The 15,268-nt window shown below is 35.0% G+C and overlaps 2 protein-coding genes across 5 annotated transcripts in view; one reads left to right on the plus strand and one right to left on the minus strand.

Moving 5' to 3' along the window:
• The window catches only part of spaca6 (sperm acrosome associated 6), a 33,478-nt gene extending 31,101 nt beyond the window's left edge, over positions 1 to 2,377 (minus strand). For 2 of the 4 annotated variants that reach the window (XM_065260957.2, XM_065260955.2), the window contains exon 1: positions 1,944 to 2,377. The gene's annotated coding sequence lies outside the window, so the exon portion shown is untranslated. The remainder of the gene's footprint in view (positions 1 to 1,943) is intronic. The other 2 variants (XM_065260965.2, XM_065260961.2) reach the window with 2 other exon arrangements.
• A 5,374-nt stretch (positions 2,378 to 7,751) lies between these two features.
• Positions 7,752 to 13,278, plus strand: LOC135743315 (maternal B9.15 protein). The gene is made up of 5 exons (XM_065260967.2): positions 7,752 to 7,937; positions 10,567 to 10,748; positions 10,916 to 11,053; positions 12,200 to 12,500; positions 12,718 to 13,278. The coding sequence occupies exons 2-5, from the start codon at positions 10,576 to 10,578 to the stop codon at positions 12,904 to 12,906; spliced, it is 801 nt and encodes a 266-aa protein (XP_065117039.1). The 5' UTR covers positions 7,752 to 7,937; positions 10,567 to 10,575; the 3' UTR covers positions 12,907 to 13,278.
• The last annotated feature ends 1,990 nt before the right edge of the window (positions 13,279 to 15,268 follow it).

The raw sequence follows: 15,268 nt of genomic DNA on the forward strand, positions 1-15,268 counted from the left end.
TATTTATACTGTATAATATACACTGACTATAAAATATGTGAAACAAAATGCTGTAAAATACTTAAAAAAAGGCATTTAGTGTTACGGCCAGACAGAAACGTCAACACTTTAAAACTGACTTGAAGTGATAGTTCACCCAAAAATGAAAATTCCATCATAATTTTCTGATCTTCATGTTGTTCTAAACCTGTATGAATTTCTTTTTTCTGTTGAACACAAAAGACGACATTTTAATAAATGATGGACAGTTGATGGTACCCATTGAATTCCACCGTATTTGTTTTCCCTACTATGGAAGTCAATGGTTACAATATGCTGTGTGCTTACCATCATTTATCAAAATATCTTCTTTTGTGTGTTTCAGAAAAAAGAAATTCATACAGGTTTAAAACAACACGAGGATGAGAAAATTATGACAGAATTTAATTTTTTGGGTGAACTATCCCTTTAATCATAATATAAAAGATTACATCATTTGGTACTTCACTGAGCTGCTGCTTCCACACAATAGATGTTTGCTATATTAAGAGCAGAATTGACAACCTTTAAAACAGCACCCCATCAGAAGACAGACAAACACTAATGCAACTGGAGCATTTATTCCTCTGGGATTTGCTTAACACAGACCACAAAAACATGAGTGAATCAAGAATAGTAAAATATCCTTGCTATGGTTGACCCCATAACAGACAGACATCCTCAACCCCAAGACCCTCTTCCCCCTTTTCCTGCTGCTAGCCACCCTATACTGTACAAAACCCATATTGGGTTACGTCCCATTCCGTAGGGACACTTTATGGCACAGACTGAGGAACGGATGCAAATGCAAGTAGATAGATAATCTTCAACTCAGCAAACCTTTAAGTTTAAACTTTTAGATATCTGTCACTTTTTTGAGGCAGTAAACGGACAAATTGTTATGAAAAGTTTTTAAGGAACATAACAGCAAACGGTCTTTCAAAATTACATATATATATATATATATATATATATATATATATATACATATAATTTGTCTTATTAAAGAACCCCTAGCATTTACATTAAAAGCAAAGATGATTTAATGGACTATTTGACAGTTATACTGCCTACTCTTTTAGACGATGGTGGGTTAGAAAGAACCCTAAGGTTAGGTGCAGTAGTGGATAATATCAATTAAACAGTTTTAAAGCTTGTAAAAATATACACAGAAAGGGCTTTATGGTGGTGAGAAAGTGTTCATTTATAATATATGTATTTCTTCGTACTAAGTGTTTAAACAAAAACCTTTTTTCAAAGGTGCCGACAGAGAAAGACATGCAGTACGGGTGATGGGAGGAGCGTGGAACTGGACGAGAAGAGGGGACACCCCAATTAAGAAACTACACTATATTTTAAAATAAATCAGGTGGCACAAACTAAAAAAAATCCGGGAATGAATTAGCTTAAATTTAGGAAGCATGAATGAATCGACAGGTGTCTCAATGCAGTAAAAATTAAACTGATGTAAACGTTATGCACTAAACCTTTCATTCCCCAGGAATCATCCTCTAACCGGGCCCCATTTTGCCACTTTGAGTCACAAATATGAATTCACAGTGTAATGATAAGGCGTAGACCAGAAATACACCAACAATGTGTAAAGCACAAAAATCAGAGGGCTCTTTTAACATTGTTAAACAAAACGATTGCAAAAGGAATGTGATGGACGAAAAGTACTTAAAAGTCCACAAATGGATGGCCACTTTTTCACAGAAAGAAGAAAGAAACAGTTACAGGTTCTAACAAAATACCAAGAACTAATATTAAAACATATTGGCACAAAAAAGATGAAACAAAGAGAAAAATGAGACCAACGAGAATGAAAAGAAAGAAATTGAGTAAAAGAAGACAATAAATAGCAAAAACATAAGACAAAGTAAAGGGCTTAATCCCAGCAAGTGGTGCAATGAAACGGTGGTTACCTTTCCCCGGATTTTGCCTACTTCCATCTCAGCCATCCCTCGTTTTTCCTCTTACGGTTTCCTCTCCTACTTTTCTCGCTCTCGTATTTCACATTTATGCCAGTCCACTCTCCTCAGTCCTGCTCTCTTCTCCCCCCTCCTTCCTTCACTCTCTCTCTTTCTCTCTCTCTCATTCCTCCTTACAGACACCTCTCTTCCGCTTCCTTCCTTTCTTCATGGATAAGTGTAGAGAAGGGGAGGGGGAGAAAAACCTGCAAAAAGGGAGCGACTTGTGTCTTACAAGTGAAAAAAAGGGCCTCTCAATGAGAAACAGGCTATCCCAGTGTGTTAAAAAACAGCTGAGAGCGAGAAAGAGGGAGCAGCATTGAGCCGGTTTCTCCAAAGAGCAAGAGAAATAGTTGAGGATGCAACTTGAATGCACAAATATATGACTGAATGAGAGACAACGGTAAAGAATGAAGTGGTGGTTAATAGTATGTGGATGTGCGGGAGAGAGTGCAGGATTGGAAGAGAGGACAGATCGAGGTAGACTGATAGAGAGATTGAGGGAGAGAAAAGGGGAGTGGCTTCAGACAGAATATCTTGGTGGGAGGGAATGAGGAGGAGTTAAGCTATGAAGAGAATACAGAGGGGTGCATTTTCCCCCTTTTTTTCTTATTAATCTTTTTTTAAATCATTGTGCTGTTAAGATTACAGTAGAAAACCGATTATTTTTCTTAGTTTAATTTAGTTTATCTTAGCTTTTACTTGGTCTTTCAGTGCTTTCTTCTTGTTCAGGATAGCTGATGTTATAAATTTGCACTTGAACTTGAAACGCTCTTATTGGTCTGCAACCCCATCCTGGCCTCTCTCTGCCCGGGAGCCTCCTGCAGGAGAATGAACTGAGTCTGGGGGACAGAAAGGGAAAGAGAACATTGATATGCATAGCAGAGAAATGCAGGACTGGTTTCTGAGATCTAGTTTCTGATATTTTACAATAATATATTTTTTTGGTGTAACATACATTTCCTGACCAAATTGATTAGTTAAGAATAATACAATCCGATGGTCATTACAGTCCTGAAGGGATCGATTTTGCACATGACTAACTACCAATTACGACACTAATTTAAACTCATATTAATCATAAATGTAAAAAATTTCATATGAGAATAGACCAAAGCTTCAGCTCAGAAAAAATACACTTTTATAACCGAGAAAACAAGTGGCATAGCAACAAGACGAACATCGCACCATCATAACAATATTGCCCCCTAGCCAGACTCATTTTACCACAACACTGAGCTAAAAATTGCCCACAGCATGGGCATGTTGCTATGAACAACAGTCAAATGTTACATATTGGGTTATGCAAAAAATATTAATCGATCAATCATGTAACTGTTATTTCAAAAAGATATTTACAATATTAACACAAAGTGATGTGATGGTGTGACATAAAAGTCACTATCTATTTCCATATTGCGTTAAACACTGCTTACTACAACTAAGCAAGTTAAACTTACCGTATTTTCACGTTTACTTGCCACAGTTGATAAGAAACGTTTGTACAATACGTAAACAGTACACGTGAGATGATGTTGCAAGCCTATACACTGTAACGTTAGGTTGTAAAAGTAACTTAAGTCGCTTATAATCAGATCATTAAAATTATTTCACGTTTATTTAGAGATTTTTAGACACGCTTTTGTCAACTGCTTATTGTACAATAAAACTTTCTGTAATTACCGGTAGTTAATTTACCTCATACGGAACCAGGAAGAGGCGGGAATTATCGTCTGACAGGACAATCAGCCAATCATAAGGCTGGCGAATGTCATCGCCGTCTCTCACGTAACTTTTGACCCCAGAACAAAAAAAATTGTTTGTTTTAAACTAATTTACGATATAAAGTATAAAGTTGCCAAGATAATTTTTTTGCAACAGAAGATGCGAAACTTTCCGAAACTTGAACACAATGGCGAAATCCGCTGGTCCAATGGTGCGTGAATGCAACAAGAACATGTGTACTAGTCAACTTTGGAAAATGAATTGAAAAAATGTATAATAACGTTAAATAACATTTAAATAAAATGTGTCTGTAAAATATGTATTATATGTCCTAAATTCAATTGTTATTTCTGGAGTTGTTATCAAAAGCTATTTTTATTTAACTAAAATACATGTTGACACTACTAGCTTTCAAGCCTACAAGATTTAAACTCTAGTCATCCTACACACAACTGAAGAAATATACAATTAAACACACGCAAAACAATTAAATCTTGCAAAGCAATTAAAATTTCTTGCCATGGTAATATTTGATCTTTTCTATACAAGTGACCCAGGACTGAGTCTTCATGCAGTCTTCCTCACAAAAGAAAAACACAGGTGAATAAATGACTCTTCTCATTTTATGGGTCATCTGATCTTGGCCCCCTCCCTTAACTGTTTCTATAATTGTGCTGTTCTGCTGTTTTTCATTTCGAATAGAGAGATGAGTATAAAATGAAGTTTACTTTTTTTAACTATATTTTATAAGTTGTAGCAACTCATCTCTAGTCAAGATAAATAAGAGGAAGTTGACATGACTTGTAAATCTGAGTTCAACAAAAAAAATGTAAGACATTTTTACAGTGTGGGTTTTGCTGTGTGAGTCCCAAGTGCCCATGTCACTGTTGGAACCATAGATATGTATAATAAAGGCTAGATGTGTCACATCGGAGTCTCTAACGTCATCACCTGGCGGTCATCTTACCACAGGCAGCTCACTCAACTGTAGCATTGAGTTTTAATGGTGCAGGTACTTTTAAATGACCATAACTTGCTCAATTTTTTACCAATTTTTTACCAATAGTTTGGTTTCTTACAAACGTTATTAACGTGGCTATAATTCTGAATGCTTTAACATGTTTCATGAAATTATTATAATTTTTTAGTATAAGTATGCAGTTTCATAGGTACATCTTTGACGTTTACCAAACCGTTTAAAAATCTTAAAAAAATTAAGCAAGTTATGGTCATTTAAAAGTACCTGCACCATTAAAACTCAATGCTATGAGTGAGCGAACTGCCTGGATGTCGGCAAATGCGACGTTCCACTCAATTGGCCAGCAGCGCGGGCGAGACATCTACATATCTATAGTTTGAACTGCCTAGACTTCAGGTTCGTCTCTTTCTTTAGTCCATGGGTGTTTTTCCAGCTTCGCATACTTCCTATTACCGGTAATGATGCTGTCATTTGGAATTGTTAAAGGTGTCATATAATCTTGTTAAAAAAACATTATTTTGTGTATTTGGTGTAATGCAATGTGTTTGTGCGGTTCAAGGTTAAAAAAATACATTATTTTTCACATACATGGTGTGGCAACGGCAGCAATACTACAGCGGTAATAAAAGTTACGATGCCTCCCTTTGCGAAAACATTTGGGCAGAGTTATGCAAATCCTCCCGCACAGTGACATTTATATATGGGGCGTGTTTAAATGAGGCGTTTTATAAGGCCTGGATAAGCTTTCACTTTTACAAAAATATATCTCTTTGAGTTTGCGACTTTATGGATCGAACATGAACAGCTTTTAACACCCAAAGACAAAGGAAAACATAAATGTTACATGTGGCCCCTTTAATCTTAAAGAGCTTTTAACAAAAGAATGATTTTTGATAAGGGAGACTTAACTTGCATGCAATTTAGAGTATTTACAGAAATTGTATGGTCAGAAGTAAATGCAAAATATAAAAACAGATTTGCATGTTACATTTTGCTTTTTTGCATTGTTTAATTACATGTTTTGTTAATATGTTTATAGTAGGAACAGATTAAATCACTTTTGCTCCCAAAATAATGTTACACCCATTACAAAATAATTCAATTTTACACAAGTGTATTTTTCAGACACAAGTCACCATACTCTGTAGATTCTTAGGTAAATACACAGTAACATAAACATTAATTTAAAAAGTGTTCAGAATATATTTATACTGTGTTAATGACATTGAGTAACCTTTGAGAATAATTAAAATCACAGTTTCGCCACTGCCCTCATCAAAAGTTACAAGGTCACCTCACACACCAAAGACAAATCTTTGTGAACACTGCGAACATAAACAACTATTGATCTGATTTAGAATTGGCGAGAGCTGAGGAGGAATAAAAGACAGGGAAGATAACAAAGGCCAAAACAGAAGTGTGCTGCAATCTCTTTCACCTTCATTAGAAAACCAAACTGGCCCTTCATACATAACATCATTACCAGTGTGGGAGAACAATTCCATTAGGAACACTTCACTCCTAATGCAGACAAACTGTTCTTTTGCCCAAGGACAATCATTGCCGGGGGTGGGGGGGCACAATGACAGTGTGCGTGTGTGTAAAAGGTAAGTGTGCATGAGAGGATGATGTGCTTATACTAGCGCTGATCTTGAAGAGGCATCACTATCGATTGCATTACGCTTGCTAGAAGCCCAAGAAATCAATAGATTTTTAAAGGCGAAGCAAGTGGCACATGGCGTTTGGTTATGTGGACTTAATTGACACAAAGTGGATTCTACTAATATGAAACTTATTTAACCTATAATTTTTATATATATAAAATGTGTTTGGTGTTTAAATATGTTATATACTTTGCATCTGTACAAGCTTCATTCATAACTTCCTCTTGATCAGTTTGAATGCCTGTGAGACACCTGTGGCTTATAAGTGACCCTCAAGCTATTTTTCACCTATCTACAATAGGCTATGAACTTGGACAGGTGTGAGAGCAGGGGAATAATATAAAAGTACTAGCAGGGGTTTACTTTCAGAGTTACATTTATTTAAAAAATTTATTTCCGTAAGAGTGATTTTAGGTGGTGTGCCAAATCACCCATGGCTCTTTGACCAAATTAATTGCTTGTTCAAACGTATCCAGGAAAATCCCTTCAGTCTACCAGCTGAGGACCGGAATTAACCACTGACAAGGAATCTGGAGCCAAGAATGTATACAGGCAGTCTAAAATTACAAAGGTAATGTGGAAACAGGGGAGGAATTGAATGTTTTTCCATTTTTTCCATGCATCCTCCTGATTTTTCAGAATAGATGCAGGTTGATTTTGAAACATCCATATAACTGCACGGTCAGTAGATAAACCTATTGAATATCGGTCTCTTTTAATTTATGTCCACCTCACTTTTGATTTGGCAAAAGGCACGTTCTTTGTGATCATACTGTGACATTGGCCTGATCTGAAAAGGATTGACTGCCTGTGAAGTGATGATACAGTATTAAGAGGAAGGTACATTAGATTTATCGTATCATTCGTTCTTTAGTTAAATCATACTATCAGGACATGTTCAATACAAGCAGGCTGATTTAACGTTCAGGCAGATGAACACACTCTTACATCAGATCCTTACCCAGACAGAGACAGGGGAAATAAAGAGAGTAGCAAACATCAGAGTTGAGAAAGAGAAAGGAGATCAGCTGTGCCATCTGCTGCACGTATGGAGAAATGCAATGTAATTCTATTCAAGCCACAGTGTACTGTAGTATGGATCAGTTTGGCTACTTACTAACATCTCTTCGGAGTCTCCTTATTTTTGTTTCTGAACCAATAATGATTTTTTTTTTCATAAATATCAGTAAATTATTGGTATTTTGACTCATTGCTTCTTACATTTTATTTGACTTTGCTTTCACTTCCTATATTGCCCATATTTGGAGTTATGAGTAAATCAGCGTCATTGTAACAGTAAAAGACCTAGCTGCCTCTGATAGAAAAGCGCTACTGTACTGTTTTATGGACGAGGAAGTGAGTCATACGCTTATCGTTGACGGTAAAATGACGCGTTTGTGGGTCGACCGAGTCCAACACGACTGAGGAAACGTGCTACAGTCTGAGCGTGTACATTATAACAGGGAACAACGTGTTACTCGGGATATCAGCCTGTTTGTAAAAACAGTTTTGAGGAAGTAAAAGACACAACAAACACGTAACAGTAATTTTGGATCCATCGTATTTGAGACGACAGATTTGGTAAGGAAAACCTTTCAGAACTGTTTTTATACATACATAGAATTTTCTTTTCCCCTATAAGTTCAGGAAATGTTAAAATCTTAGAAAAAATAGAAGCATGTATATGCTTTTTAGGGCTAAATAAGTGTAACGTTAGCCAACTTGTAACTGTCGGTAATCATCATATAATAAATATTGTATATGACTACATTTAAATTGTCCACGTAAATATAATAATATGGTTAAAGAGTAATTTAGCTATAATACCATATTAGGTTGAAAATATCTGTCTGAAAGTACATAAAAGTACGGCTACGAGCGCTATGAATATATTGAGTGATATTGGGGAGTCTTGGGAATTTCCGATGATGTGTTATGTTTTTTTAAGGAAATTAAAACACCTTGGTCATGACAACATTGATAAACGGCTTAACAATTAGCATTTAACGGCGAAATTTCAACGTACCTAATTTGGTGAGAACTTTTTGATCACCGCTTTTATTTCCAAACTGCTTGCTTGAAAACTCCGAACTATTGCAAGAGTTGTGCGCTTAACACGTGACTATATATCGTAAATGCGTTGGACTTGCGGCGCTGCGCAGAACGGAAGCCTATGATATCAAAGTACCGCGAGAGTAATTTGAAACCGCGCTGTCGCTTCGCTCTCGCGGTACTTTGATGTCATCGACCGCATGAAGTCAAACTACATTGTACAAGTTGTACATTTCGATTCTTAAACAAAACCATTAAAAAAAAAAAATAAGATTGGTGGTTGTCATATTCTTTTTGTGAGCCTTCTGTTCAAAATGACAGAGATCTTCTAAAATTATTTTATCAATAAGGTCAGAGATAAGTCTATTAACCCCAAACCACAGCAGTTCATCTTTTAAAATCATTTTTAATCTATAGTACTTCATACACTCTTTATTTTAAATGATATGTATTCCTCATACAAGAATATGATGTGTGGTGCCTTCTACACTGTAAAAAAAAAACTTTGCTGCCTTAAAATTCTTTGTTATTTCAACTCAGATTTACAAGTCATGTCAACAGAAATTAGTTGTCACAACTTATAAAATATAGTTGAGAAAAGTCAACTTAAATTTATAAGTTATAACAACTCACCTGTAGTTATAACAACTCATCTCTAGTCAAGATAAATAATAGTAAGTTGAAATGACTTGTAAATCCAAGTTGATTCAACAAAAAATTTTAAGGCAGCAAAGTATTTTTTACAGTGTAATAAATTAGGTCACAGACTTGACATAGCCAAGATAAAAGCTATATACACCTGTTGATTTGCTCCCAGTGTGCACATGTGAGTGAGAATGCCCTAAATGCAGAGCAGTTGTTTTGCTGCAAACTAACTGAAACATGCAACATTCACATGCATCAAGTTTTCTGCTTAACTTTGCAGTTTTCAGATGCTGTCATGAGTACCGAATGAGATTTAGGTTGAAAATCTGAGCTGTATTCCTGGCATATATGCTTTAATTGTTAAATAAAGAACTGCACTTATTGTTGTTTTACTATAATCATTCTGACTAAGCCATAAGTGTATTAATGTGTTGCACCAATGTTGCATAATTTTACAACCTCAGACAGCTATTAGCAGAACCAAGACAGCTTCTAGTAGTCATTATTTATTTCACTTTGATAAATATTAGGCCTACTGTAACTGTAGATACTATATTTTATTGACTGTAACAGTAGATTTTACAACAAGGCATTTAAAGTAGAAAATGTATTAATTAAATCCTCTACACGGTTGAATTTGTTAAAAAAGCTTTTATATTGATTTAGTCAGTAAAAGAGATGAGGTTTGTTCAACACAAGCACTCAATGTTCCCACACAAGAACATTTAATTTTTGCTAATGTAAGTAAACAACTCACCATAGGTGTAATGTAATGTACTTTAATATAGCTGGTCTCACTCAGTTTTATAACCCTATAACATTAATAACATACATTTGCATTGGTTCAATTCAAAGGATGCATGTTTATTTGCATGCATTGGTGAACAGTGAACTTTATTTATAAAGATGTCATTGTGATGTGGGCAACTCTTCTTATTTGTATCTTATTTGCCTTTAATTCAAATAACGGCTGTTGTGTAATATCAATCCTACAATGTTTTTCCTGTGGTACACACTGTCACTGGGGCGGTACCCTTTTGTACCTAAAGAGGACATACAGTACACCAAAGGAACATCTTGGTACCAAATGTAATGTATACATATCTTAACCTTAATGGTATACTGTATATGATGACCTTATCAAAGGTAGGCTTCCATACCTGTGACAGCTTTGTACCTTTTTTTGAGATTGTACAGTAGAGATAAAAAAACAGCTGAAAGTGCAAACAGTGCTCGGGGAAGTTCCTCCATCAGTAAATAGGAAGGTTCCTCCTGCCCCACAATAAAGGGTGTTGAAAGGTCACCACTAAAGCTGCGTGGGTGTTTTAGGTTGTGGCGCATGAGAATGTATTTGTTTTACAGGTAAAAGGACATTTTTAGCTTATAAGTGAAAATATAAGCTGAACAAAATGTTCAAAATAAGAAGCTATAACTTTTCAACTTTACATAAAAGATTAGCAGAGATGATCGCAGGTGATTTGTCAAACCTCAACGATGGGCTTTTTCTTTGCAGTGGGGAAAGATGAGAAGAGAAGTGAAAGCGGGAGTGAACTTTCTCAAATGCTTGGCGGTGGAACGTGGAGGTGTAGACGAAATCAAAGCCAAACAGTTTGCTGCTAAACTACAAGAGCTTCTACTTGAAAAGTTCACAGACCACTGGTACCCAGACAATCCTACCAAGGGACAGGCATACAGGTATATAAATAATATATTGTTATGCTGTTCCTACTTTCCATGGCAACATATATGGAAATAAATGGAGACAATTGTGTATAAGGGTTTAGAAAAATAGCATAATCCTTTAATTTTATTTTAAAATTTTTTGATAGACTTCCTTTGACATCCTTTCTGTAACTCTGCAGATGCATCAGAATTAATGAAGGAGGTCCTTGCGATGAATCAGTGTTGCAAGCATGCAAAGACTGCGGTCTAAAGCCGTCTGAGTTGGGCTTTCCTCGTCAAATTACAGTATGGATTGATCCACTGGAGGTGTGCGTGCGGTAAGTTACTTTATGTTTTTAAATTAACAAAACTGCTAATAACTATCAAAGATCTACACAAAAACCTACTAATGCAATAAGGAGGTGTCTCAGGGGCTTTTAAAAAAACGTGGCATTTCTGCTTTTGAGGTTAAAACGTGAACAGACTTGCTTGCATTGGATAGTCCGAAACAAGTATAATGAGCAAAAAAATGTATGTGTAGGTTTTGCTTGGACATAATGTTTATGATGATTTGAGGCATTTGCATAACCTTAAAGTTATTTAGCATTTTGAGTGATTGATTGATTGAAACTTTATTGATCCCAGAAAGAAATGATCATGTCACAGCAGCATGCTTCACAAAAGTAGTAAGTATCTGTATCGGATTGTCAGACCAGTCAAGCTTGTTATTCAAATATACACCCAAATACTTGTAGGTAGTTACAATATATTTATTTATTTATTTAATAATACAAATATAGAATAGTGTAAGAATGGGCTTGAGCCTTAGGGCAGCCATCCTGATCTCATGTAAATTTGTATCTATTTTACAAGGTGGCTAAGTTTGTATGAATTCATACAAAGTGAATTGTCCAAAAATATGATTATAAAAAAAAACTGTGACCCCACCCTTAACCCCAACTGTGAACCCCTTTCACTAGAGTAAAAACAGATCATACAAAAAATGTATCGTAAGAATTTATAAGAATTTGTATGGTATCATCCAAATTGTCCCAAGGGTGGAGTCAAAAGTAACATAGAGTACCATGGGGTTCTACAGAAATATAAAATCCCCCCCTGAACCTTTTGCTAGTTTTTCTTAAATACCCAGACCAAAGTACACTTCCTCCAAATGGAGATGTAAATTCATAGAAAAGGACCCTGCAGCCTCCGTTGGGTTATGCTATTTCTGATGGGGGTGCATGGAGAGTTCACTGTGTTGGATGAAGTCCTTTGTTTTTCACAAATGTGGTGTCCTTTTGGTGTAAGATGGTGCAGAAATTAATATTTGACAAATCAAAAAACTGTTTTGATCAGTCAGGGACATTTTTGTAAATTATTTTATTTTTATAATGATTTTATTGTTTATTTAAGGTCTTTGAAATGTGGAAACAACAGTCACTAAAAGTAAAAAAAAAATCATTTATTTTCATTTTTCTTTGCAGCTCTGGGGAAAACTGTAGATATTTTACAGTGGCTCAGTTTATTAAAGGGGAGGAGGAGGATGAGCAAAATGAGATTGACTTGAATCAGGATAGCACAGTGGATGCTGTGAATCTGGAGACCTCTGATTACCATTCAGCGTCCTCCTCTGACTGCGGCTCGACCGTCTCAAGTGACACAGAAGAAGAAATGAAGATGAAAGAAACAAAGAAAGTAGTAGAGAAAATAGTGAAGAACACAGCTCGCACAACAAGATTCAAGACAAGGGATGCAAAAGGGCCACGAAAGATTCCTCAAGTTCAGGTAAATAATTTGCTTCAACAGTACTTTGGCAGGGCAATACTCTTAAGTCTAACAATCTTGAAATATTTGCATTACAAGGGGAAAAAATGCAATTTGCTCTGAAGCTCATATATGCCTACAAGATATTTTTTTTAAAATATAACAAAAGACAAGTGTTTGTTGCTTGTTTATTTGAATAGCAGATTGATATCATAAATAATATGTTTGTTATTAACAGATGCCTGCCCCACATTACTTCTATCAGCCTTTGCCAATGTGGCTCCAGAATAAGAAAAAGAGAGGCACGTTCTTCACGCCCGTATGTGCACCGGCACCTTCTCCGTTGTTTGCTTACTACGTTATTCCCAAACCCGCTTCTCAGTTCATCATGCCTACCTTTCAAACCTGGGGGACAGTAAAAGGATAAATCAGGTCAAATCCAAGGCTATTGTCATGAAGCTATTTTTATTATGCAGTCTGACGTGTGGCAACATTTTAAATCGTTTTACATTAAAATCTGAAACCATTAACTATACTCTTTTCACACACTCTCATTAGGTTTTCTGTGGGTTGTTGGTTTACTAAGACTAAGATTACTAAGATTTTCTAAAACTGCTTTTGCACATTTACTTTGTTATTAGGTGATCAAAAACTTAACAGGGACATTTATCAACTACTTGACCAAATTGCTGCATACAAAAATGAGAAGTACTGTAACATCTCTTTCATCAGTTAATGTAGTGAATATTTAAAAAAATATATATTTTTATAGAATGTGTTTGAGTGGTATTTTATATAATCATAAATAATCATAAATATAGGCTGATAGTCCTCTGTGAAAACACATTTCCAAATATAAAATAACATATCCAGCAGGTGATCTCAGGAGTCTTTAAATTCAGCAATATCTGTGAAAATACCAGGTAGCATTTACCTCTTTCTTACCTCTTACATTTCTACAGAAAGTAATTTTTATATACTGAAGCCATAAAGTGCTGTGGTGCATATTGATGCTGTTTGATAATGTGAATTCACCTATTCACAGAGATTTAATCATATTTATGTCTGCACATAATGTTTAAAAGATTGCATTAATATTAAACGTTTTTTTTTTATTATACTTGATTTAACAGACAATGATGCTGTTATGCTTGTAGCTTGGTAATTTTATTGTAATTTATTACAAAACCACTAGGTGGTACTATATTGTCTTAAGGCTAAAGCCATACTTTATTTTAATCATGTTTTGTTTGTTCGCATCGTTTGGTCCTAGAAACTTGCCGGTGTTTGTTATGAATTCAACAGCATGTAAACGTTTACAGTGTTCATTCCCACAAAATGATTTGTTGGATAAATACAATGTTTATTTATATAAATATTTTACAGAATCATAATTGAAACCACCAACTTTTGTTGTAAACTATTTTCAGGACTGGAATGTCACATTGATTTTCTTTTTAGTTGAAAAATTGGATGAGGTTTAATATATGCAATGTAACTTACTCATTTTTTTATTTCTTAAACCTCAATTGTATATTTATTTGTCCCTACTGTGCTTTTTTATATTAAACATTTTTAATAATGTTTGTGGTTCTGCATTTCTTTATACTGTTTTTGCTTTGGCCAATTCATCTTAAAACTGTCCATCCTTTAATTTGTTACAAATATATATTTTATTACTAAAATATTACTGTTTTTGTTAAATGTTAGCATTAAGCAGACACATTGCATATTTTACTTTCATAGTGTCTATTCTAAGTAATTTTCTTTTCAAAATAAAGTCTTTGTTTTATGTAAAATCTCTATGGGGCAGTTTCTTGGACAGGGCTTATCCTAGTCCAAGACTAAAATGCATGTTTGATCTGCTTTAATTTAAAAACACCTTGTCCTGACTAATTTTAACATATATCAGTGACATTGTTTTGTCTCACGATTTTGTAGTGTATGTTTGTAAAAACTTCTTAAATGTTTTAAATAAACCCTGTTTGGGAAGCTTCCCCTTATAGTTTTAAGCCCCTAAGATGAGGCACTCGTGATGGTGTTTTAGAACTGTTTGAAGGTTATGAGTCTTAAAGAGATAAAAGATAAATAACTTTCAAAAGGCAAGTATATTGTACATGCTGGAAACATTGTAAAGCTTATTATGAACATGGCCCAAGGTCATAACATCATTCCAAGAGGAAGACAAAAGGTTTTTAGCATAGAAATAGTTTGAATTACAAAGAGGGGGTTTTAAATGAAGAGTAGACAGTCACAACCCTACTGTAACACCATGCTTGCTAACTATTCCTGAGTTCCTGTCAAAACAGTTCATCAGGGATGTGACAGTCTATTAATGCAAATTTTCCAATCGTCTGTTTGCTCAATTTAGTGAAAGTGGACTCAAATTTACATGTTTCAGACAAAAAAGCAAATTTCAGACCATTTAAATGCAATTTGAGTCCACTTTCATTGGTATTTAATCCTAGGCAAACAATGTTCAATGCAGCTAAATTTGGCAGTGGAGTTTCTGCTGTTTTAATTCAAGAGTTAATTAAACTTTTGCATTACAAAATCTCTTGCATTAAAAGTGGCATGCTGGAGAACAAATATTAGACATTTTAAAGTTAATTCCTAACATTAGACACTGGTTATTTGTACAGGACTAATGTATTATTGCTTTTTTGTTACTGCACTTTTTGAACAAAACACTGCAATGACATCAAATGAAGAAAACAATTTTGTTTTGAGTCACAGTAATCAAATTAGGTGGCAGCATTTTCACACGTTAATGTAGTTGATCCACAGCA

This window comes from Paramisgurnus dabryanus, chromosome 13 (assembly GCF_030506205.2).
Source record: "Paramisgurnus dabryanus chromosome 13, PD_genome_1.1, whole genome shotgun sequence".
NCBI lineage: Eukaryota > Metazoa > Chordata > Actinopteri > Cypriniformes > Cobitidae > Paramisgurnus > Paramisgurnus dabryanus.

Bases quoted from the DNA above. Each gene is read 5' to 3' on its own strand.
- LOC135743315 (XM_065260967.2), top strand. From the start codon at position 10,576: ATGAGAAGAGAAGTGAAAGCGGGAGTGAACTTTCTCAAATGCTTGGCG. The intron at 10,749-10,915 runs GTATATAAATAA...GTAACTCTGCAG, and splicing joins ACCAAGGGACAGGCATACAG to ATGCATCAGAATTAATGAAG. The intron at 11,054-12,199 runs GTAAGTTACTTT...TTTTCTTTGCAG, and splicing joins CCACTGGAGGTGTGCGTGCG to CTCTGGGGAAAACTGTAGAT.